The sequence below is a fragment of the Pelophylax lessonae genome (assembly GCF_965119305.1).
Source record: "Pelophylax lessonae genome assembly, chromosome: 4".
Taxonomy (NCBI): domain Eukaryota; kingdom Metazoa; phylum Chordata; class Amphibia; order Anura; family Ranidae; genus Pelophylax; species Pelophylax lessonae.
Window position 1 is genome coordinate 571,599,503 of NC_138771.1, and position 26,744 is coordinate 571,626,246.

Here is a 26,744-nt window from a genome sequence, read left to right on the forward strand (position 1 = left end):
CCACAGAGGAAGAAGAAGAGGAGGGGGTGGAGCAGACAGACGTGGCAGAATCACCACCAGCTTTTTAGGGGCGTTGTAATGGAACACGCTCCAGCACTGAACCTTGTCCTGCATCCTTCCCAGCTGCCAGCAGAGTTACCCAGTGCACTGTGATGAAAATGTAACGTGCCCGACCATGCCTGCTGGACCATGAGCAGTAATGTGAACCTCGCTGCTGACCGCTCTGTCTAACGAAGCTAAAACGTTGCCTTCCACATGATGGACAGAGCTGGAATGGCCTTAGGTGAAAAGAAATGTCTTTTTGGAATCTGCCACTGTGGTACAGCACATTCTGCAAATTCACGAAAGGGAGCAGAGTTTACCTCTACCAGATGGGTGTAAATATCCATTTAATGAGATTCATGCAGCCGAAGGCAGTTTTGAATCAGTTATAATTCAGCTATGTAAGCTTTGATAAGGAAGTCAGAATACAAATTCCAAGGTCCTGAATGACCTTGCATCACCATTTGAATGAGAAATTAGCCTAGGTGTGGGTCAATTGATTAGAGGGTAAGGAGGTATTCAAGGCCTTTGTCTTGTCATAGCTTACTTTTAAGTTGCTAACTAATCCAAATTCTTCAAATTCCCTAAAGATGGAGGGAAGCAAAGAAGGAAGATTTGTGACATATAACAGTAGGTTATCAGCATAAAGTGAAAGCTTATACTGATAACCTGGGTTTTCTCGCAAGGTGTTGGCCAGATGCTCCATAGTTACTATAAATAGTAATGGAGAAAGAAGGCAGCCTTGGCGAGTGCCATTATGAATCCATATGGGATCTGGCAGGAGATCACTGGATTGCACTCAAACAGACTTTGAATCTAATTATTATGGGAATTGGACAGAGTCCCTGTATCTTATGTGGAGAGGAGAACTAAACAACTGCATATATACAGTACAATGGAGCAGCAGTCACTGCATGCAAAATCTTAGCGTATGGTAGCATAATAAGAAGAGAACTGTGTATGAGATCTGGATACTTTTCCAGCACATGGGGAGACACTTTCAACAAGGAATCTGCATTACCAAAACAGGATATGACAAAAAGGAGAAAAATTGTATGGATGTAGTTGTTAGGCTTGTGACAGGAACCCACACAAAGAATCAGGGATAAAACCCAACACATTAGCAGCGAGTGTGTGGTCCCACACCATCCACCACAAACAGTATTACTCAGTCAATTACTGAATCACATGGTTATAAACAAATAAGACAGAGCAAATAAAAAATGCTAACATGAACAAAATCATGACTTCAGCTAAGTGTAACAAAACCACTAAACAGGAAGTGAGTGTAGGAATGTATCAAACGGCATGACACAGTGAACAGCTGAAAAAAAAGCACAGGGAAATCCATGAAGAGGCGTTGTATTGAAAACATTTGCTAGAAGCAATTATCAGGACATAAATAAGGCTATGAGTAAAGAAGCAAAGATGTACAGACTTGAGTCATGATTCTCTGAATAGTGGATCAGAAGATGACTGACCAGATCTGCTTCTGCCGGATGGTCTCCTGTGTTACCTCTGTGGAAATGGTCTCACAATGGGACTCAATTCTACTGCCATCCAGTCTGGAATGTCAAAGGGTTCTATACCCAAGAAATTGAGGAGTTCAGAAGCTGGCCAGAAGTATGCGGAAAGAAACAATTTACATATTAGCAGACTAGAAGTCTAAAGGGGTAACCTCATATATAGAAGGCCCCACTGTCCCTTATTGTATCCAGCAAAGAGGATTCTGTGAGAGAGATCTGGAAAGATTTGAATGTGTGCCCCATCAAACTGAACCGTGCCTCTGTTCCATGCCTTGTGCATGATCACCTATTTTAAAATGTAAAAATGTACCTATTACCTAACATAGTACATTACTTAGTTGGGAGCATTCTGCCCCCCCAGGGGTACTGGATCAGATGAAGATTCTAACTGAAATTGGAGTGAGCTACACTCTATAATATCATGTGAACCATATTTGTCACTGACTTGAGGAATAGCTACAAATTATTTATATGCCAGGCTTTGATCCTACCTTCTGGCCTTTGACACTGCCTTTATCGTGTATATTAGGATCCTGGGTAACTTGTTTACCACTGTAAAAGTTTCCTTCCACAATCTGTCAAGCCAGATTATGCTTTGCATATGCTCCTAATTTCTGAAGCAAGACTCAGTCACCTGGTTTCAGATCTTTGTATCCCATCCTGGGATCAAATATTCTTTTGTTCCCTTCATTTATTTTAGCTGCATTTTCTTCAGGTAAACAGTGATCAGATTTGAGAGTAACTTTCAGACACGCCACAGATTGATAATGACTTTCATGACTAATACCACCAGTGGAGACTCCTAGCAGGAAATCAGTGGGCAATCTGGGCTCCCTCCTGAACATCAGGAAGTAGAGGGAGAGTCCTGTACTCTCATGCCTGGTTTTGTTAAAAGCTTATAAGCATGGATTATGGCATCAACCCTGTGGCTCCAGCTATGCTTGTCATTAGCCTGTATGGTACCTAGCATATCAAGCAAGGTCTTGTTGAATCTCTCAGGGAAAGCATCACCTTCAGGATGTCAAGAGGTGGTTAGACTTATGTTATTGTTCAGCAGCTAAAGTACTGTAACTCATTAATTAGGTTGCTCTCAAAATCTCTGCCCTGATCTGAGTGTAAGCTGTGGGGTAGGCTATAATAGATTAACTACTTGATCCAAAGCACTCTTGCAACTGTAACTGTTTTTTGATCCTTGGTAAGAAAAGCTTGAACATATTGGGCAAAGTGATCAGTCACCACCAGTACATTTACAATTCCTCTTGAATTATTGTACATGCAGAGAAAATATATATAGACTAATAATTCCATGTGGCTCTGTAAGTGCCCCACTGGAGCAGCTCAAACTGGCCGAGCTTTCTGCTGTAAACATCTGAGGCAATGTCTACAAAGACTAGTCATGGAATTTTAGGCCAGATGAAATGATCTTGAACTAGGCAATAGTTTTCTCAGGTCCCAGATCGCCATGGTGATCATGCAGACTTCTGAAGACTATCTTTTGGAAACAATATAGGAGAACCATTTGTTGTCTCTAAAGGTGGTCATGATACAACACCACCTTATCAGCAGTCCTTTGTCTTATCTTAAACTTCCCCAATCTCTTAGGAACTGACCACACTCAGTAGGTAGAGTTTTCCTCAACAACTGTCTTGGTCTTTGACACTCATGGCCCTATACAGAGGTCCAGTTAGGGAGTCTACCTTTTGACTCCCGATCATCTACTGTGGAGATAAGGAGCAGTTCCCAAATGACCCCAATGCTACAGGGTAGGCTAATATGTCTGGCACAGCTTCTGGTCCACATCCTATGGAGTTTTCAGCCCTATTTCAGAAAAGGCCATGTGATCGTTAACTATTGTAGCCATAGCACACAGAGCACCAATGTCGGGATCAGGGAGATCTTCCGATTCACTGTTTTCAGTAACAGAAGCCAATCCAGGACATATAGATAGAGCATCGCTCCAATTTTCTTTGGGCCAATTTTGTACTTCAGAGTGAATTGATAATTGGATAAGGCAGCCAGCCCGCGATGTCCTGTGGCATCCAATTTGGCTGTGATTAGGGCATACAGTACTTTAAAGGATTATTATCTGTTCTTACTTCAAATATAGCTGCATGCAGATATTCATCAAGAAGATGTCACTGTTGATCTGTATTTCCTTTGTGATTAGGTTGGTTAACTGCTTCTTCATGCGACTAATATGCAGTATCTTCCATCATGCTTGAGGTGATTGTAGCCATATTATTGCACTTGTGACAGAAACAAGTGAGTACTGTCCGTGATACTTTTTTATTTGCATTAACATACAATTTTTCAGAACAAGCTGTCGGGGTGTGTCCCCTTTTTCAAGGCCCAGCAGTACTAATCCACAAAGTTTTAGCAGAGTGTTAACAAACATCTCTAGGAGAAAAAAAAAAAAAAAAGAAAAAAAAACACAAACAAATGTACACAGCAAAGGTAATTAAGCTTTGCGTAGGCGGAGTTAAAGTATAAGTAAAAGCAAAATTTTTTTTAGTTTTGGATAGAGTGGAGAGGGACTAGTACAACTGTCATGTTTTATTGCAGTCTCTGTCTCCGTTAAGAAGATTCCTCCTCTCTGTGTCCTGTGTACCATTATCATTGAAAGTGAAAGTAGAAGAAAATCCCAAATTTTCGGTTGTCCCCAGAAAAGTAATAGAGTGGAAATCTTCCAATAGGGACACTATTTCTGGTGACCTGGGGGTCTCCAAGAAATTCCCTTACTTTGCAGGGATTACCTGTTCCTGTTTGACTATGGGACAGGAAGTGAAGGTAAATCTTGGCGTTGGGACACAGATGGCAAAAAAATATGGGAGAGGGTTATAACCCTCTCTTGCTTTATCCAAAATGAAGAAAAAAGTTTTGCCTATAGTTCTACTTTAAGTGTACTATATTTGCACAAGGATTTTAATCCTAAGGCCTTGTAGTATGAGATTCCTGTTTTTGCATCTTGAGAGAAAGAAGATGTCACTTTTGGTTGGTTAACTGCTTCTTCATGCGGCTATATGCAGTATCTTCCATCTTGCTTGAGGTGATTGTAACCATATTAGTGCACTTGTGACAGAAACAATTGAGTAATGTCAGTGATACTTTTTTTAATTTACATTAACATACAATTTATTTATTTTTTTTAAATCAAGAAAAGCTTTATTGAGAAAAATTCACACCATTACATTCAATAAAAGAAACACCGTCGGATGATAGCAGCAAACCATAAACATTACATAGTCCACACCATGCCACATACCCCCCAAGTTTATCGCAGATAAGTACAGTTCAATCCACATAAAAGAGAACAGAGTATATGAAAATGCAGGCAACTCCCCCCTCCCCATCATTTGAATCAAAAATTAACAAAAGTTAACCTCAAGGAATTATAATAACAAATGGTCCAGAACAAGATCATCAGGGGCCATGCCCGGACTGTTCAACCATACACCCCATACCTTAGAGAATTTCTGAGGCACCCCCCTACGCTGGTATATAACCTTCTCCATACGTAAAGTGGAAGCCATCTGTTCCAGCCACATCCTATACGTAGGTGCATCCTGTGCTATCCAGTGTCTCAGGATAAGTAAACGGGCCTGAAAGAGCGCCCGGGTGGCGGCCTCTCTCGGAAACCTCCACTATCCACTCCACTATCGACTCCAGCATCCCAAGAATACAGTGTCTGGGATCCCTAGGGATATCCACCCCCAGAGCCCCATTTATGGCAGATATCACCGTGGACCAGTACCTGTGCAACTTTGGACATCGCCACAACAAGTGAATCAAGTCCCCCGTCTCTCTCTGGCATCGTCCACAGGGATCATCGTCACAAAGACCCATGGCATGAAGTTTCAGGGGGGTGTGATGCACTCTAAGTAGGATGTAAAGCTGCGACACCTGGTGGGAGACATTGAGAGAGCAGCAACGAACTACCTCCAAGGCCTCCTCCCACAGTTCCCCCGGGATCTCCCCCACATCCTCGCTCCAGCGGTCACAAGCCGGACTCGGGTATTTTTCCAAGAACAAGCCCAGAAGAGAGGCGTAGCAGGCAGATATGAAACCCTTGGTGTCCGTATACTGTTGAATAAGGAAGAAAACAAGGGTCGGGGATAGGAAGAGCTGTCCCTGGGCTGCCTGCGCCCGCATCGCGTGCCACAATTGAAAATAATAAAACCGCATACTGTCCGGCAGCCAAAAACGCTCCTTAAGCTGCTCAAAAGTCAGTAGGGACCCCTCCCGCAAAACATGCGTAAGGTGAGTTACCCCATATGATCGCCATCTGTCCACCTGGTCAAACTTACTTAATTCAGGATAAGTCTTATTGTCCCAGATCGGGCTAAAGTTAGTGTAGCCCAAGGCTCGCTGAAGATGTTTAGCTTTGTCTCAAATTTTTTGTAATAATCTATATGTCGGGAAACGCTTGTTAGGTTTAGAAAAAAGCTGCGCCTCAAGACCCTCTGGCACCCCCCGTGCGCCCGCAAACCACTGCATAACCCCCAGTGCCGCGCCAGTACGTGTCCCGGACACCGCCCCCACCAAATGCTGCAACTGGGAGGACAAATAGTACAACCACGGATTGGGAAGAGCGAGGCCCCCCCCCCTTCTCGAGGTTTCTGTAGTTGCTCCAAACGAACTCTAGCCGCCTTACCCTTCCACATAAGGGTACGGAATAGGGTATTAACTATGCGAAAGGTTTGCAGTGGAATGACAACAGGAGAATTATGGAGGAAATATAATAATTGCGGCATCAATACCATCTTTATAAGGTTCACCCTACCGGCTAGTGAAAGCCAGAGTTTGTTCCAAGTCCTGATTTTAGAGCGGAATCTGGTGAGAAGGGGACTAATATTAAGTAAGCCGTACTGGGTCGGATCCGCCGAGACCACGACCCCCAGATATTTAAACTGCTGTACCACGGGGACCGGACAGTGGGGACCCGGGGAAGGGGCGACGTCCCTGTCTAGCTGCAGAAGGGCCAATTTGGACCAGTTTATAGTGAGTCCGTAAAACCGACCAAACTCAGTAATAACTGCCATAACTGTTCTCAGGGAAGCATCAGTATCTCCCAACGTCAGGAGCATATCGTCCGCGTAGAGCAGGACTTTATCCTGATAGGGACCATAGCGGAACCCCACGATGGATTGCTGAGCCCTAATGCGTGCCGCTAGGGGCTTGATCGCTATAGCAAACAAAAGAGGGGACAGCGGACACCCCTGCCTCATCCCCCTTCCCAGAGAAAAGCATGTCCCTGAAGCGGTTATGCTCCTCAAAAAAGCTGGCAATGGCAGCTGGAATGTCCTTATCCGGCGGAAACACTTTCAGTCAGAAGGCATCAAACGCCAGGGAGCTCTACGTAAGTCCACCAGAGGGCGAACCTGTAATCTGACCACCAATGGGGAGTGATCCGAGATTCCCCTGCGGGCATACTCAATATCCTCCACCATTGCAAGAGCCTCCCTGTTTCCCACACATAAATCGATACGAGACAATGCAGAGTGTGTTTTGGAGAAACAGGAAAATTGCACCGGGTCAGGGTGTTGGGATTCGAACCTGTGACCAGCCACATCCCAGGCGGTAGCCCTGCTTACTAGGCTACCGTCCGCTCTGAACATTCCTCCCTGAACATTCTTCCCTGAAGCCTATTATTTCAACCTTAGTCTTGCCAAGCCTTGCTCATCACCCTTGATTCCCCACACCTGGTACTTCCCTATATAAGTCCAGCCCCTTGCACTCCAGTTTGCTGATTATTGAGCTCCTGAGCCTTGATCAAGCTACTCCTCACCTGCTGCTCTTATCTACTACCACAGATCCAACGCTGACCAGGAATTGACTACCGACTACTCTTCTGCTTTGTCCCTACCTACTGAACTGTTACCTCTGTTGCCGATCCGGATTGTCTGACCACGCTTACTGCTGCCCGCCCCGACCTTTGGCTCATCTGACTTCTCTCTGGTTATCCCTTGTCTGCTCCTCTGCCTTCGGACCGAACCTACACTCTGCCTGGCTGGGTGATCCTGAGGACCGCGTCCTGGTGTTAGCTTGCAGCGCAGTCTATCCCCACCATCTGGGGCTCTAGTGAAAACCAGCTAGCACTTAGTTTCCGCACCTCAGGTGAACCCGTGTCCTCATCAGAGTATTACGCAGTGTCCATCCGGTATCCAGCACCTACTAACTGCCTGCGGTCTTTGCCACTGGGCTCCACTCCTACCTCCGGCCAGCAGTCCTCTGACTCAGGTGAGCCTGTAGGATTGTTACAGAATAATCAGCCCAACTATGGAGTCCGCAATGACCACTCTGTGTAGACAGGTCACTGAACTTCAAGAATTTGGTACTACGTATCAGGAGAAATTTGCCCAGCTCCAAGAAGTAGTCAAAAGCCAACAGAAGGAGATTATTGAACTACAGAGGCAACTCCTAGACGTCCGCGGCGCGGCCGCAGACACCCGCATGCCACTCCCATCAAAATTCGGCGGTGACAGACGCCAGTATCGGGGATTTCTGAACCAATGCCGCATCTATTTTCAGATGAACCCGGCCCCGTTCACCACCGATAAAAAGAAGGTGCTATTCATGATCAATCTCTTGACGGATGAAGCATTAGCATGGGCATCGCCATACGTGGAGTCTAGCAATCTGCTCCTGGACAACCTAACCAACTTCATCACTGCCATGAGCCTAGTCTTCGATGACCCCAACCGCTGTGTGACGGCCGAGGCGCGACTACATAGTCTGCGACAAGGGAGACGCTCCGTCGCCGAATATACCGCCGAATTTCGTTGGGTCATGGACACCACCTGGAACCCACCTGGAACCCAGCAGCACAGAGGAGCCAATTCCGGCGAGGCCTGTCCGAAGCTATAAAAGACGAACTCGCCAGAGTTGAAGCCCCGGACGATCTGGATGACTTTATTCAAGTATGCATCCGGATAGATCAAAGACTCTCCGAGAGGAAGAGGGAAAGATTCTGGTCCTTGGACCATAGACCCACTTACTCCTTCTCCTCTACCACCCAGCACGACCCACAGTCAGCACCTGAACCTATGCAGGTCGACGCACTACGGAGGTCTCTATCCACAGCTGAGAAGGAGAGACGGCTGGCCGAAAACCTCTGCCTCTACTGTGGATAGCCGGGTCATTTTGCCATCAAATGTCCCAATAAGATTCGAAGAACTATTGCCGTCACGGAGCTAAAGGAGCAATCACAGACTCCAACCCCGCCAGCAGCCCCTGAAAATAACAACACGACGGCTCATGGATCCCACTTCATCATCCCCATCCTCATCGACATCGAGGGGCGACAACTCCCCTGTTCTGCGATGTTAGACTCCGGGGCGGGAGGCAACTTTATGGACCTAACCTTCGCCCGCGAAAAGAACATTCCACTGACAATCAAGGCAGCCCCTGTTGACCTGGAAACCGTCGACGGATCCCCACTCTCCTCGGGGCCGGCGACTCACGAGACCATCGAACTACAACTCCTTATAGAACCCGATCACCACGAGAAGATCCACTTCTCGCTGATCGCCTCTCCGAAGTTCCCGGTGATCTTGGGCATCCCATGGTTGGCCACCCACAACCCCTCGGTGGACTGGGAAACCCATTGCATACGGTTCCCGTCCGAGTTCTGCTCGCTAAATTGCTCCCACAAACCCGTCCTTCCACCCGAAGACACCACCATCTCTGAACTTTCCGTCAAGGATCTGCTACCCCCTCAATACCGCGAGTTCCAGGATGTCTGCGACAAGAAAAACGCAGACAAGCTGCCACCACACAGACCCTACGACTGCCCTATAGAACTGTTGCCCGGGGCTGAAATACCCTTTGGCAGTATCTACCCCCTCTCGGAGCCTGAACTCAAGGCCTTGAAAGAGTACCTGGACGAGGACCAAAGGAAGGGGTTCATCCGGCCCTCTACCTCCCCTGCGGGAGCCCCCTTTTTCTTTGTAGAGAAAAAAGACTCCTCCCTGCGTCCCTGCATTGACTACAGGAAGCTTAACGACATTACCGTAAAGAACCGGTATCCACTTCCACTGATTTCAGAACTCCTCGAGAGACTCCGGGCAGCAAAGATTTTCACCAAACTTGACCTTCGAGGGGCCTACAACCTCGTCCGAATCCGCCCTGGGGATGAATGGAAGACCGCCTTTCGGACACGTTATGGTCACTTCGAGTACCTAGTCATGCCTTTCGGACTCTGCAATGCTCCTGCCACCTTCCAGCACTTCATTAATGACGTCCTCAGGGACATGCTCGATCTGTTTGTAGTCGTTTACCTGGACGACATCTTGATCTTCTCCGAAGACCTCGAGCAGCACCGCGAACACGTCCGCAGGGTACTGCAGAGACTCCGACAGAACTCTCTCTATATCAAGCTAGAGAAATGTGAGTTTGAGCGAACCACCACTCAGTTCCTCGGATACATCATCTCCCCAGAGGGCCTAAGTATGGACCCGGGGAAGGTCCAAGCCGTGATGAACTGGCCCATTCCGAGAAACGAGAAGGAGATACAAAGATTCATTGGCTTCGCCAACTTCTATCGGAAGTTTATCCGGAACTTCTCCAAGATCATAGCACCAATTACCCAACTCACCAAGAAATCAGTCCCCTTCTCCTGGACACCAGAGGCACAGGAGGCCTTCACCAAGTTGAAACTCCTCTTCACTTCTGCTCCAATCCTAATCCACCCAAACCCCGAGCTGCCATTTACAGTCGAAGTGGATGCATCTGACTCTGCGGTGGGGGCTGTTCTGTCACAACGGACAGGGGAGAAGATGCTACTACACCCGTGCGCATATTTCTCCCGCCAGATGTCCCCCTCCGAGAAGAATTATGACATCGGGAACAAGGAACTACTGGCGATCAAGGATGCCTTCTCTGAGTGGAGACACCTGCTGGAGGGAGCCACCAACCCCATAATCGTACTAACTGACCACAAGAACCTCGAGTTCATCCGCAGTGCTAAGAGACTCTCAGCCAGACAGGCCAGATGGAGCCTATTCTTTTCCCGCTTTAACTTTCTCATCACCTATCGCCCCGGATCAAAGAATGGTAAGGCTGACGCCCTCTCCAGAATGTTTTCCGAGCCCTCGCAGAGTAACAAGGACCAAAACAACATCCTACCCGAGAGAAGGGTCGTAGGGGTCACCTACTCTAAAGAACTCCTGGGCACAATCAAAGAAGGATACGAAAATGACCCCTTCCTTGCCCATCCCACAAGGAATGTCAGCCTTACGTTTAAGAACGGTCATTGGTTTCATCAGGACCTACAGTTATATGTACCAGAAATCGCACGGCTTGAAGTACTCAGACTCAACCATGACTCCAAGCTGGCCGGCCATCTAGGCACAAGAAAGACCCAGGAGCTTCTCTCCCGCTCCTTCTGGTGGCCAACATACAAGGAGGACATCAAGAGGTACATCTCCTCGTGCACGGTCTGTGCCCGCAATAAGACTCCTCGTTCCTCTCCCGTGGGTTTGTTACAACCTCTCCCGATTCCCTCCCGCCCCTGGGGCTCGATCTCCATGGACTTTGTGGTAGACCTTCCTCCTTCAAAAGGGATGAACACCATCCTGGTCGTAGTCGACCGCCTCACCAAGATGGCCCATTTCATCCCCTACAAAGGCCTACCCACCGCCAAACAGACGGCCGATCTTATTCTCAGAGAGGTCTTCAGGCTGCATGGGATCCCGGACGACGTGGTCTCCGACCGAGGCGTACAATTTGCCTCTAAGTTCTGGAAGAACTTTTGCCTGGCACTCGGGGTTAAAGTGAACCTGTCCTCCGCCTTCCACCCTCAGTCAAACGGGCAGACGGAGAGAACTAATCAGACCCTAGAACAGTACCTACGCTGTTTTAGCTCCCACCTGCAGGATGACTGGCTTGACCATCTCTCCACGGCCGAGTTCGCTTACAACAATGCGGAGCACAGCTCAACCAAGCACAGCCCCTTCTTTGCTAACACAGGCTCGCACCCGGTATTCATTCCCCACCTACCCATTGCCTCCACCCTCCCAGCAGTGGCCGAACGCCTAACAACCCTACAGGAGGCACAAAAGAACATTATAAACAACCTCCAGCTCGCCCAGAGCCGCTTTAAACAGGGAGCAGACAGACGCCGCAGACCCACCCCGGGCTTCCATGTGGGAGACAAGGTGTGGCTGTCCACCAGGAACCTCAGATTGAAGGTCCCCTCCAAAAAGTTGGCCCAAAAATACATGGGTCCATTCCGGATCTCTGCGCAAATTAATGAGGTCACGTTCCGGCTCGATCTTCCGGACTCCATTAGGGTGCACCCTGTTTTCCATTGCTCCCTCCTCAAGCCATACGTGGAGAACACCTTCACAGGCCGCCACTCGCCCCCTCCACCACCCGTGAGGGTACAGGGTGAAGAAGAATACGCTGTCGCAAAGATCCTCGACTCCAGGATCCACCGGGGAAGACTACAATACCTAATTGGGTGGGAGGGCTACCCTCCCGAGGATAACTCGTGGGAACCAGAAGAAAATGTCCACGCCCCCAGACTGGTAAAAGAGTTCCACCAACAGCACCCCGATAAGCCTGCCCCTGCGGTGCCCGGAGGTCACCTTGGAAGGGGGGGAGTACTGTTGGGATTCGAACCTGTGACCAGCCACATCCCAGGCGGTAGCCCTGCTTACTAGGCTACCGTCCGCTCTGAACATTCCTCCCTGAACATTCCTCCCTGAACATTCCTCCCTGAACATTCTTCCCTGAAGCCTATTATTTCAACCTTAGTCTTGCCAAGCCTTGCTCATCACCCTTGATTCCCCACACCTGGTACTTCCCTATAAAAGTCCAGCCCCTTGCACTCCAGTTTGCTGATTATTGAGCTCCTGAGCCTTGATCAAGCTACTCCTCACCTGCTGCTCTTATCTACTACCACAGATCCAACGCTGACCAGGAATTGACTACCGACTACTCTTCTGCTTTGTCCCTACCTACTGAACTGTTACCTCTGTTGCCGATCCGGATTGTCTGACCACGCTTACTGCTGCCCGCCCCGACCTTTGGCTCATCTGACTTCTCTCTGGTTATCCCTTGTCTGCTCCTCTGCCTTCGGACCGAACCTACACTCTGCCTGGCTGGGTGATCCTGAGGACCGCGTCCTGGTGTTAGCTTGCAGCGCAGTCTATCCCCACCATCTGGGGCTCTAGTGAAAACCAGCTAGCACTTAGTTTCCGCACCTCAGGTGAACCCGTGTCCTCATCAGAGTATTACGCAGTGTCCATCCGGTATCCAGCACCTACTAACTGCCTGCGGTCTTTGCCACTGGGCTCCACTCCTACCTCCGGCCAGCAGTCCTCTGACTCAGGTGAGCCTGTAGGATTGTTACACAGGGTTTTTAAGGCGCCATATCTCAGACTAATCCACCTCCGTCAGAAAGCGGGAAAGAGCTGTACCTCTTGCCGCACCCACGGGGGAAGGTGGAGGGTGTCTGTCCCTGGCGGGGTCCAGCACCCCATTGAAGTCTCCTATAACGAACAGTGGCAGACCAACTTTGTCCATAGTAAATTGGAGGAGCTCCCTGAATACCCCAGAAGAAAAAGGAGGCGGTATGTACACTAATGCTAAAACACACATAACTTGAAAAAGCGTACAATGTATGAACACATACCTCCCCTCAGAGTCCACCCGGACCCCCAGTTCCCGAAAGGCCAGCGACCCATGAATCAGCACACTGACCCCCCGGGAATATGTGGAGTAATATCCCCAACCCACCCAAGCATACCGAAGACACCCAACAGAGTCCCCCACCAAATGAGTCTCTTGAAAAGCAATAATGGCTGGGTGGTACTTTTATAACTGATGGGCCACCATAGCCCGCTTGAGCGGGCAGCCCAAACCACGGACATTCCAAGAGACTACCGGTACCCACGCCATAAGAAAAAATTATAGAAATACATGGGCGGAGACCGGGGGCCCCCTTCAAAGTGGCCAAGGCCCAAACAGAAAAGATCTCCAGAGGGCTTCCGGGGTGGAGAAGTGGCATCCTGACAGTGTCCAGAAAAACCGGTGGTGTGAATCTTTCCAAAAACAAAACAAATGACATATGAACTAGAACTCAGTAAGTCAAGGCACAACGGCACCCCGACAACGAACTGTCTGAAAATGGGCGGTCCACCCCAGACGGACCCGGCTTCGGCTCATCCGTCCGGAGGGGCCCCACCCGGCCAATATGCACGGTGCAAACACAAAAATAGGCCCCATAACAGAGCCGTGTAGAAATACTTCATTGTTCGTCAACACTTGCCACATTCGGAGCTGTAGATTCCAAACCAAACACGGTAAATGACCCCGGCCGGGTCAAAAAAGCAAACAGCGTGCTAGCGCACTTGCAAAATGTAGAACAGATCCCGTTCAGAAAAATCCAGTCACTGAAGAAATCCCGGTCACTCTCCATGCTCATCCCTGTTCCTACGGCCGAGAGCCGGCTCGCGGACATCCAGCCAATTCGCCGCGTCCGCAGCAGTCTCAAAGAAATGCGCCCTGCCTTCCGCCGTAACTCTCAAACGGGCAGGATACAGCATAGCATACATCAGGCCAACGCGACGGAGTCTCTTCTTCACATCAATAAATTTATCTCTTTGTTTTTGTACATCCGCCGAAAAGTCTGGGTAGAAGGACACTCTGGCTCCATTCTATCTGATGTTGGCTTTTTCACGGGCAAGGCGGAGCACCTTCTCCCTGTCCCTGTAGTGTAAAATCTTGGCGAGCATGGGCCTGGGAGCATTACCAGGCAGCGCCCTAGTAGGAACACGGTTCCACCGTGTACAGAGGAGAGAAGGACTCACGCCCGAAGACCTCACAGAGCCAGTTTTCTGCAAAGTCCGTGGGGTCCCTGCCCTCCGCCTTCTCTGGGAGCCCCACTATACGGACATTATTTCTGCGCAGGCGGTTCTCAATGTCGTCCGTCTTATTCCTGTTAGCCTGAGCCTACCTGGCCGTTTCCCTGGATTATGAAATTAATATGGGCATCTGGTCCTCCAAGTCGCGACTTTCAGCAGCTTTGGTGCGTTCCCCGCATTTTTTGTAAATCCAGGGAGTGCGTGGCCAAGGATCATTAAAAGAAAGCCACCAAGGCCATCACCTGGCCCTTGATGGTACTCAAAGCCAATTTCTGCTCAACCCCCCCCTTTGAGGAAAGGTCAAGACCCGGGCCACCAAGAAACACCTTCGCCACTCTAAACGGCTTTTGAGTGCCAAAAGGAACTAGTGCCTCCTCCAGTGCCAAAAGGAACTAGTGCGTCCTCCAATTTTAAAGTCTCACACACAGACACAATCAGTGCGTCCACCAGCGCCTTTTCCTACAGGAGTAGAGGAATCATCCTCACTATCTGAGAAACCAGGGCGTGTGGCCGCAGACCCCGCAGGGTTGGCCCCATCTGTGGTGGCCAAATCAGATTCGGAATCTGAGGAAACGGATGAGGCAGGGGAAGACGGAGTGCACTTTTTACTAGCCCGTCGCCCAAAAAACACCTCCACCTGCGACACAAAGAACTCTAGGATCACCATCAGTGCATCAGTGGATGGTGGGGACACAGAGGGCTCTACAGCCTCTGAGAGGGGGTTAGGTGGAGAAATGTGCCAGGACCAGATATCCCAGCATGGAACTAGGTCCTTACTCCTGACTAGGCAGAAAAAAACGAAGCACCTACAGTATAGCAGAGAGGGGGAGTATAACTCTCGGGACTGCCCATAGGCGTAGTCGTGCCTTTTTTTTCTGCCAAGTGTCCTACTCCTGTAGGGGGCAGTAGAACCCACTGGTCAAGATTATCAGAAGCTGCGTGATCCTGGCTCTGTTGTTTGTGCTGATAGAGCCGGAATCAGGGCCCGAGATTTCCCCCGAGAGATGCGGGGACAGCCAGGCCGGATAAGTCGACATTCTCCCATCTAGCGGGCTCTATGGAAGTGATGGAGAGTCCCCTGAACCTGATATCTAAAGTCCTGGGGGGAGATCATTTGAGAGAGCAGGAAAGAGGTTGTTGCCAATCCAAGGGCATGCTGGAGAGTTGAACACCGCTTTCTAGACCTTCGTAATGAGGGTCAGAAACAGATGGTAAGAGGCTGACACAATATTGTGTCAGCAGCTTTTTGTACCATTTTGATTTCATTTTCTGCAGATTATACTTTTACTAGATGTAGCAATATAACTCAGGAATATATTTGAAGGATCTGCAAGTTTTTGTTTTGGGGTGGGGGGAATGTTCTGCTTAACAGACTGAAGGTGTGTTGAAGTCCTTACTAACTAAATATCCAACATCTATCCACAAAGTGTTTACAGAATAAAAAGTAAGGTGATGTACAAGTACTTTCCAGCAGGCTCTGTGGTCTCTGACGACATATAGATTATATGTGCAAGCTCTAATTAATAGACATACTTATGAGTTTTCTTAGTGGTAACACTTGAGCTCTTACCAAATACATCCAACTGGGCAGTGTGGTTTATACTACCAAACTTGTTCTCTACAATACAGGTGTAATTCCCCTTGTCAGATGGAACAATTGATTCCATTATAAGAGTCCACGTCTGAGAACGGATCTACCAATAAAAAAAAAAAAAAAAACAAATATAATTATCTTATCTTACATAATGCTGTAGTGAAATGAAGTTTAATTTAAGGAGGATCTCTGTTAATCACGTTTTATATTTAAACGTGATTAAATTTGCTTCCACCCCTGCTCCTCGTCATTTGCTAGTAATTGGTCAAGATAGACAACAGTTATAGTCATGACTGGTCATTGTTTACGGTAATAACAATGGTCATGAAGTGTGAGCTTCCCAACAACCAAGACAAAAGATATGTCTACTTTACAAGAAATACAGACAACCTGAGACCCAAGTTCGAAGACTCCACTGGAAATCAAAGTTAGTTACTTTCTCATTACATAGAGAAGCTCTGCTTCCTTTTTTTCAGTGTTACACAGTTTTTATGTTCTACAACTGCTTCTATGATCAATGCAAGTCTGTAAGGCGGCTGATTGATTGAAAGCAATGCACTTCCTCTGTGACTGATTTCTTGTTTCAACACGTTAAAATAGAGTAAATGCACAGAGTCACTTAATGAAAAAAAAAGACAGAATAGGAAAAGAACAAAATGATTCTGTGAAGGGTAAACTTGAATTAAATTCTATGACCGTTCGATGACCCTTGATGACGACAGCTACGTGCTGACGAAACGCGTCGGGATGTTGGATCGCAACCACGCTACTACGCCACTTCCGGCTCCAGGTGGAACGCATGTGGAACGCGGAAGCGGCGTTCCTACCTGGACTCCACGGCTTTTATTTCTCTGCATGTCGGGTTGAAAGAAACCGTTTTGTAAGTGCATCCCTTATATTTAATAAATTATACCTACGTACTTCACCATAAGAGCCCTCTTTGTTGTTTTATTATGCCAATCGAGGGATACATTTCCTGGCTTTGAGGATACTTTAAAGTGGATGGTGCAAACTGGTTGGAGCTACTTACTGGATATTAAACTACTTCTTCTCGCCCGCAAATTACCCTGTCTACAATTTTTTGAATCACAGCCTGAACTGACCTCCTATAACAAGGGGTCTGTTCATTCTGGTAAGCATTTTTGTGCACACCTAGTGTTCCTGTGTCTTGGTGGAGGTGTTGGAGACCTTAAGAAGTGCAATTATAGGATCTTTCAGAAACTCTATTCAATTACAGGACCGTGTTATTGTACTGATTATTTTGTTTTTATGGTCCTACTTACCATTATTTGATTTTATCTTATCTGCACATTGCACTTTTTTCATTAACTTTGCACCTTAGGACCTAACATTATTGATTCAATTATTTAATTAACTATTTATTACTGCACTTGATTAGATCAGCTTATTTGTGTCATATATATATATATATATATATATATATATATATATATATATATATATATATATATATATATATAATATATATTTATATTTTCAAGTATTTATATTTATTTACTTTTGCACATACCATTAAGTGTTTGTGCATATCCTCATATGCACCTGGCAACTAGCATTTATTGTTTTTTCTTATGATTTCATTCATTTATTTAAGTGTTAATTTTTGGCACTAATGCACCTGGCAATTAGCTGTTATTGATTTATTACATGGTGGAGAGTTAATTTTGGTATTTGCACTCAATACTAAAGTGTATAAGACTGGTTGAGAGCAGCTATTATATATCATTATATAATTTTTATCACTTTTCACGTTTATGTTGCAGCTCTGAATCAGGATTATTCCTTACACTTTTTTGATCTTTATAAATTTATCTTATTTACATATTGTTTTTCCACTGTGCGGGTACTGTTGGTGCCTAACACCAATTTCCTGCCTTGAATTAAGTTCTGTTAAGATGGAGCTCTCAGTGCGTTCATGTACGAAGATCAGAAAAAAGGAGACGTAAAAACCTGATTGAGCTCAACCTCAAATGTACACACAGTGTGGTTTCATAAGCAAATATAATGTAAGAGGACCTAGTGATCTGACACATATAGTAATGTATAAAATTGCTTTATTTAATACAAATATCTAAACAGTTGCCCCTGAAACAGCCGGCGTGACCAGCGAAACCTGTCATTTTTCCAGCTTGGTCCCATGCAGCCAGCCTCTGGGATACCTCCTCCCCCACCTCCTCAAATTCATTAAGATCAAATAATGTCAGGACTGGACTTAAAAACAGTCCAGCTAAAAGGTGGACTCATTTTTTCAAAATCACAAAATATGGCAGGAAAAAAATAAAAAATGTGTGAGAAAGATGTGTTACATGATTTTGAGCTAAACTGATTTTAAACTGTGTGAAAAAGTTAAGTAGAAAAAAAGATATGAATAAAAGTGTAAAATGCAAAAATAGCTCCACAGTCAATTTCAGATAGCCCATGTGCGCATGCTTCATACCAAAAATTAGGCTGAAAATAACGGTTTGAAAACATTAGTGGGAGTTATAGTGAATTTGCGGCAAATACCGCCGCAAGTTCGCGGTAAAACGGCGCTATTCTGGCGCTAATGAGAGAAATGCACATATCTTTTTTTTTTTTTGCACATATCTATGTATGTCTATATATATTATTGTTACTTCCTATATCTAACCACCCTAAAATATATTAATTTCACACATATACAATGTTTAATTTTTGGGGAGAAGCCCTATTAGTGTTGCTTGTCATATATAACAACAGACAGTTGTAGGTAGTTCAGGGATCCGAACACCCAAATACACTGTTGCAAAGCAACTGTGCTACCCACTTAACTACGTGAGGCTAATGAAATTTGATGGACTAATCAAATCAAACTATATTAATTTTTAAGGTGCCAGTGCATGTATGTTTGGTATAAAGATAACAAAAAACAATAAAAAATAAAATAAAAAAAACGCAGAGACCACAATTCCCAAATAATCAACCTAGTTTAGTGAAACTGTATAAAATCAACAAATTTTTAAAAATAATCCTGCATGCTGGAAATTATATATAGGTGTTTAAAACATTTATTTCTGTGAAAAATTAGTATTTTAAATATAAATTGATAGGCTAAGAAACTATCCGTGGCATATATTATGAAATAATTGTAACAAAGTGATTATGTTTCCTTTAGATTTACCAAAACCAGATAATATGAGGTCAAACCTAAACACTTTCAATTTGTATGCAATCTGGCAGGTCCTTGCACTACATAGAAAAGGTAAATCTGAAGGAAAATGTACTACATACTTGTACGTTTATAGCACTTGTACTACAAGTATGTAGTACAAAGGCCTGCCTAATTGGATACAAGTGAAAGTGTTGTTTAGCTTTGACCTCACATTATGTGGTTTGTGGTTAATCTATCAGAAAATCTATCAGAAAATTGTACAACAAAAATTGAACATGTATGGCCAGCCTAAAGGGCCATACACACTATAACATTTTCTGAAGACTTTTTCCTTCATACCCAAAGTATGTTGGGTATGTTTTATGCTTAATACTAAGGCGTCTACAACTTATTTTGCTTGACTTTTGGATATTGTAAGCTCTATCCATCATATGTTGTATCTTTGTACTGTAATTTGAATAAAGATTACTTGATTGGGGGGGTTTTGGGGGGGGGGGGACATTTCACATTTTACATGCCTGCTTGAGTGATTACTGATGTTTTATACATGTTCAATAAAGCTTATTCATTTGTACACTGGTTTTTTGTTTTCTTTTCTTCATATTTGTCTGGATGTAATTCAGATATCTTTTGTGTCTATTGAATGTAATCCATTTCTTGTATTTTTTGTGTGTGTGCAATGGCAGTACAGTATGAACATGGGTAGGGTTTCTCCCTGTACTCCAGCGAAGTGTGTATGATGGGGGGGGGGGGGTGTGTGGGGGGGGGAGGTGTGGGGGTGTGTGTGTGTGTGGGGGGGGGGAGGAGTGTGTGTGTGGGGGGGGAGGTGTGTGTGTGGGGGGAGGAGTGTGTGTGGGGGGTGTGTGTGTGTGGGGGGAGGAGTGTGTGTGTGTGTGGGGGGGGAGAGTGTGTGTGTGTGGGGGGGGGGAGTGTGTGTGTGGGGGGGGAGGAGTGTGTGGGTGTGTGTGTGGGGGGGGGAGGAGTGTGTGTGTGGGGGGGGCAGTGTGTGTGTTGTGTGTGGGGGGGGAGGAGTGTGTGTGTGTGGGGGGGAGTGTGTGTGTTGTGTGTGTGGGGGGGGAGGAGTGTGTGTGTTGTGTGTGTGGGGGGGGGGAGGAGTGTGTGTGTGGGGGGGAGGAGTGTGTGTGTGTGGGGGGGGGAGGAGTGTGTGTGGGGGGAGGTGTGTGTGTGGGGGGGAGGGGTGTGTGTGTGGGGGGGAGGAGTGTGTGTGTGTGTGTGGGGGGGGATGAGTGTGTGTGTGGGGGGGGATGAGTGTGTGTGTGGGGGAGGAGGAGTGTGTGTGTGGGGGGAGGAGTGTGTGTGTGTGTGGGGGGAGGAGTATGTGTGTGTGGGGGGAGGAGTATGTGTGTGTGGGGGGAGGAGTATGTGTTTGTGGGGGGGGGAGGAGTGTGTGTGGGGGGGGAGTGTGTGTGGGGGGGAGGAATGAGTGTGTGTGTGGGGGGGAGGAGTGAGTGCGTGTGTGTGGGGGGGAGGAGGAGGAGTGTGTGTGTGTGTGGGGGGGAGTGTTTTAATGTGTTTTAATTTTATGTAATAAAATTTTACCAAATTTTATTACATAAACAAAAACACATTTTTTTAGGGGTCAAACATTTAGGTCTTCTTTTTGCCAATAAAAAAAAACCTTGCAGTGATCAAATACCACCAAAAGAAAACAATATTTGTGTGAAAATAATGTCATACATTTGTGTTAGGTACAGGGTTGCATGACCACGCAATTGTCATTCAAAATGCAACAGTATAAAAAGCTGAAAATTGGCATGGGCAGGAAGGGGGTGTAACTGCCCTGTAAGGAAGTGGTTAACTATTTCAACATGGGGATAAATATTCCAGGGGTTATAATGCTCAGCTCAATGGTTTAGTGGTTAGTGTTCCAGTCTATAAACACTGAAAGCATGAGTTCAAATCCAAAGTGTGCCATCCCCTCCTTAAATTTTAGACAGCTGTAAATAAATACTGAAACTTGGCAAATGCATAATTGCACCCTGCACATATGCATGTCTGTTTCTTGAATATACATGGCCATTGACATGCAATTTTAGGTGATGTAGCCAATGTATTACTATGTGGCCAAAAAAAGAATGACACACAACTGTGAGCACACAAGGTGTTATCATGGTTCGGCCTTGAACTCATAACCTAGCAATCTTTGTCTATGAGCTTAGCCCACTACACCAAAGTGCTGAATACAATCAGATATGCCTGAAAGTTTCAGATGAATAAAGAATGAAGATTGCTAAATAGACAGCTGTGTAGTCTGCTATTAGTAAATCTAAAGGTTAAAACACATAAGATACATAACTATACCTTAAAATTAAAATAAACCATAATAGATGACATTGCTGTGTAATAGTGATTCAGAATAGACAAATTTCCTTTTATGAAAAACACAAAGGGATTTTGGTTAACTCCAAACTGGAATTTAGCCTAAGTTAACTGCAAACCAGAATTCAGTCTAAGTTAACTCCAACTCCGAATTCACTAAAGCACCTAGTTGAAGGTTTAACTCCAGCCACTTACCTAATTAGGATGCAAATGAGTTTAGGCTGGAGTTATTTCTGGAGAAGTGAGCAGCTCTACTCCAAACTTATACTGAATTAGGCCCAAAGTGTCCAATTTGTCTGCTGCAATGTCGCAGTACTGTCTGCTGCATAGGTCGCTGATTGTTGCCATTACTAGTAAGGATGGGCCTCATGTTCGAGTCGACTTTAACATCGAGCGTTCGTGTGTCGGCGGGAAGATGAGCACCCTATAATGCACTGCGCGATTGGAGTGCATTAAGAGCTTGTGATTGGCCAAAGCATGCACCTGACCTGTATGCTTTGGCCAATCACAGCACAATGTCCTGTCAGAGCCATGTGTGGCAGAGTGCCTTTAGCCGATCATGGCTCGAGGGCTAAGTCCACGCCACACACTATAAAATTGCTGCTGCTTACACGGCAGCCGTGTATAGCGTGTGATAATAGTGATTAGGCAGGTAGTTAGTGAATAGTGAGTTCAGTCAGATTAGTGCAGCCAGTGTAGTGTACAGGCATACTCCACTTTTAAATTGTATGAATATGTTGTAGTCCTGGGTCTCCTCTCGGTGCTCCCCAAGTTTGGTGTCCTTGTCACTTATAGTTCGTGAGCAGTGCCATGTCAAGCTGACCAGAATTTCCCATTGATGCCAATGTTAAAGAGGGGAGCAGTGCCATGTCAAGCCGACCAATATTTCCCTTAGATGCAAATGAGCACTGAAAGCTGAATATTGTTCTGGGCAGGAAGGGGGGTGAAAGTGCCCTGTATTTAAGCGGTTAAGGGGAACCCTAAAACAGAATGAAAAAAAAAATGACGTCTCCCCCAAAATCTATATCAGGCCCTATTGCATGGTGTGCCCCCCCAATCCATACCAGGCCCTTTTGTTCTAGTACAGATTTTAACCGCTTGCCGACTGCTCACAGTATACTGCGGCAGTCAGCCCCTCACAGGCAGAGCGACGTAGGTCTACGTCGCTAGCCTGTGAGGCTCTGGGGAGCGAGCGCGCGCCCGCGGAGGCGCGCTCCCGCTCCCGCGTGGTCACGGACCCCCCTGCGCGTGTGACCGGCGGACCCGATGTCCGCCGGTCACTCGGCGATCGGCGGGGGAGAGGGAGAAAGTCAGGCGGCTTGTGTGAACAAGCTGCCTGTCATTCTCCTCGGTGTAAAAACACTGATCACACAGTTCTACAATGTAGAACCGTTGATCAGTGTCCCTACAGCTCAACAGACAGCCAATCACAGTAAGAATCACGCCCCTAGGGACACACACAGCCCCTCCCTCTCAAATAAAGTTAACCCCTTCACTACCAGTGTATTTTTACAGTAACAGTGCATATGTATAGCACTGATTACTGTAGAAATGTCACTGGTAACCCCAAAAGTGTCAAAAATGTCAGTCAAGGGTCCGATATGTCCGCCGCAATGTCGCAGTACCGCAAAAAAATCGCAGATCGCCGCCATTACGCGTTAAAAAAAAAAACAACAAAAATGACAAAAATCTTTCCCTTTGTTAGTAAACGTGATAACTTTTGCGCAAACCAATAAAAATACGCTTTTTGCGATTTTTTTTACCAAACATAGGTAGCATAAAACAAATTGGCCGAAAATGTTAAAAAATTTTGATTTTTACATTTTTTTTTGGGGAATTTCATATAAAAAATGTGAAAAATATTGTTATTTTTGCAAAATTGACGCTCTTTTTTTGCGTGATCAAAAAATCGCACAGGTGATCAAATACCACCAAAAGAAAGCTCTGTTTGTGGGAAAAAAAGGACGTCAAATTCGTTTAGGTACAGCGTCGCACGACCGCGCAATTGTCTGTTAAATTCACGCAGTGCCGAATCGCAAAATACCCCCTGGTCGTTTAGCAGCCAAATCCTCCGGGGCTTAAGTGGTTAAAGGGAACTCCATGCCAAAATTAAAAAAAGAACTGTGTGGGGTCCCCCCCCCAAAATCAATATCAGACCCATGCAGCCTGGCAGGCCAGGAAAGGGGTGGACGAGCGAGCGCCCCTCCCCCACCATACCAGGCCATTTTCCCTCAACATGGGGAGGGTGCTTTGGGGTGCCACCAAAGGCACCTTGTCCCCATGTTGATGGGGACAAGGGCCTCCTCCCAACAACCCTGGGCAGTGGTTGTGGGGGTCTGCGGGTGGGGGGCTTATCAGAATATGGAAGCCCCCTTTAACAAGGGGGCCCCCAGATCCCGGCCCCCCTTATGTGAATGGGTATCGGGTACATCGTATTCCTAGTCATTCACCAAAATAGTCTAAAAACGTAAAAACCACAGAACACAGTATTTGACAAGTCCTTTATTAAAAACAGAAAAAAATAGTGTCCCTCGACACGTTTTTCGGCTTTGACAGTTCTTTTATACAGAAGGAGGTGGTGCCACCGGGTGACGTAGCTAGGTCGCCCCGCCCCATGCCTATAAAAGAACTGCCAAAGCTGAAAATCGGACATAAGGCTGGTAGCCTCTTAAGAGGCAAAGCATTTTAAAACATTTTTTCTAATTTTCTGGTCCAGCGGGCGTCGTGATTGACGATGGATTTACATCGAGGGACACAATTTTTTTTCTTTTTAATAAAGGACTTGTCAAAAACTGTGTTCTGTGGTTTTACTTTACACTTTTTTGGTGAATGGGTAGGGGTATGATGTACCTGATGCCCATTCACATAGGAGGGGTGGGATCTGGGGGCCCATTGTTAAAGGGGGCTTCTAGAGTCCGATAAGCCCCCCACCCGCAGACCCCCACAACCATAGCACAGGGTTGTCGGGAAGAGGACCTTGTCCCCATTGACATGGGGACAAGCATCCACCCCCCCATGTTGAGGGCATGTGGCCTGGTATGGTTTGGGAGGGGGGGCGCTTGCTCATCCCCCCTTTCCTGACCTGCCAGGCTGCATGCTCGGTTAACCACTTAAGCCCCGGAAGATTTTACCCCCTTCCTGACCAGGGGGTATTTTGCGATTTGGCACTGTGTGACTTTAACGGACAATTGCGCGGTCATGCGACGCTGTACCTAAATGAATTTGACGTCCTTTTTTTCCCACAAACGGAGCTTTCTTTTGGTGGTATTTGAACACCTGTGCGATTTTTTGATCATGCGCTATAATCAAAAAAAGAGCGACAATTTTGCAAAAATAACAATATTTTTCCCATTTTTTTATATGAAATTCCCCCCAAAAAAATGTAAATATCAAAATTTTTTAAAATTTTTGGCCAATTTGTTTTCTGCTACTTATGTTTGGTAAAAAAAAAATCACAATAAGCGTATTTTGATTGGTTTGCGCAAAAGTTATTGCGTTTACTATTTAAGGGAAAGATTTTTGTCATTTTTGTTGTTTTTTTTAAACGAGTAATGGCGGCAATCTGCAATTTTTTTTGCGAGACTGCGACATTGCGGCGGACAGATCGGACCCTTGACTGACATTTTTGACACTTTTGGGGGTACCAGTGACACTACTACAGTAATCAGTGCTATACATATGCACTGTTACTGTAAAAATGACACTGGGAGGGAAGGGGTTAACTCTATTGGAGAGGGAGGGGTTAAGTGTGTCCCTAGGGGCGTGTTTCTTACTGTGATTGGCTGTGGCTGTGTGTGTAACAGCACAGATCAACGGTCCTACATAGCAGGACCGAGTGATCAGTGCTTTTACACAGGGAGAATGACAGGCGGCTGTGTATACATTAGCCGCCTGCCTTTCTCCCTCTCTACCCAACGATTGCAAGTGACCGGCGGACATCGGGTCCGCCGGTCACACACGCCGGCTTCTTCGGGTATGAGCAGGGGCGGGAGCGCTCGCCCCCTATTCGCTCCCAGGCTAGTGACGTACCGGTACGTCACTTTGCCTGGGAGGGGCTGACCGCCGCCGTATATAGTCGAGCGGTGGTCGGCAAGTGGTTAAGGGTCTGGTATGGATTTGGGAGGGACCCTACCACGTTTTTTTTTCCAAATGTTGCCGTTCTTTTTCTTATTTTTTCTATCTGTATTGCCGGGAGCCGCAGTACATTACAGCCGCAAGTTTAACCACTTGCCGACTGCCGCATGACCCCGTACAGGCAAAGTGACGTAAAACTACGTCCCTAGGAGGCGCGCTCCCACCCCCGCTCGTTCCCATAACAAGTCTGCGCGTGTGACTGGCGGACCCGATGTCCGCTGCTCACTCGCGATCTCCCTGTGGAGAGGGAGAAAGGCAAGCGGCTGATGTAAACAAAGCCGCCTGTCATTCTCCCTGATCTAACTGCAGAGATCATACGATCCTGCTATGTAGGATCATATGTCTCTGTGGTTACATCACTAGACACACCCCTTTACAGTTAGAAGCACCCCCCTAGGGACACACTTAACCCCTGCATCACCAATAAAGTTAACCCCTTCCCTGCCAGTGTCATTTTTACAGTAACAGTGCATATGTATAGCACTGATTACTGTAGTAATGCCACCGGTACCCCCAAAAGTGTCAAAAATGTCAGTCAAGGGTCCGATCTGTCCGCTGCAATGTCGCAGTCCCGCAAAAAAAATGGCAGATCGCCGCCATTACTCGTTAAAAAAAACCCCACCAAAAATGACAGAAATCTTTCCCTTAGTTAGTAAACGCAATAACTTTTGCGCAAACCAATCAAAATACGCTTTATGCGATTTTTTTTTACCAAACATATGTAGCAGAAAACAAATTGGCCTAAAATGTTAAAAAATTTTGATTTTTACATTTTTGGGGGGGGGGGGATTTCATATAAAAAAATGTGAAAAATATTGTTATATTTTCAAAAATTGTCGCTCTTTTTTTGTTTATAGCGCAAAAAGTAAAAATCGCACAGGTGATCACCAAAAGAAAGCTCTGTTTGTGGGAAAAAAAGGACGTCAATTTAATTTGGGTACAGCATCGCACAACCGCGCAATTGTCCGTTAAAGTCCCACAGTGCCGAATCGCAAAATAGGCCCTGGTCAGGAAGGGGGTAAAATCTTCCGGGGCTTAAGTGATTAAATTACATTTTTTCCTTTAGGAATGTCAGTATTGCTGTAGCAGGC

The 26,744-nt window shown here is 46.2% G+C and overlaps 1 protein-coding gene across 1 annotated transcript in view; it reads right to left on the minus strand.

Annotated features, from left to right (window-relative positions):
- The window catches only part of LOC309552787 (fibroblast growth factor receptor 1-like), a gene marked incomplete at both ends in the record, with an annotated part of 55,102 nt that overhangs the window by 15,778 nt on the left and 12,580 nt on the right, over positions 1 to 26,744 (minus strand). The window contains one exon of the mRNA XM_082253701.1: positions 16,005 to 16,128. Coding sequence (XP_082109827.1) covers positions 16,005 to 16,128 — 124 coding nt within the window. The remainder of the gene's footprint in view (positions 1 to 16,004; positions 16,129 to 26,744) is intronic.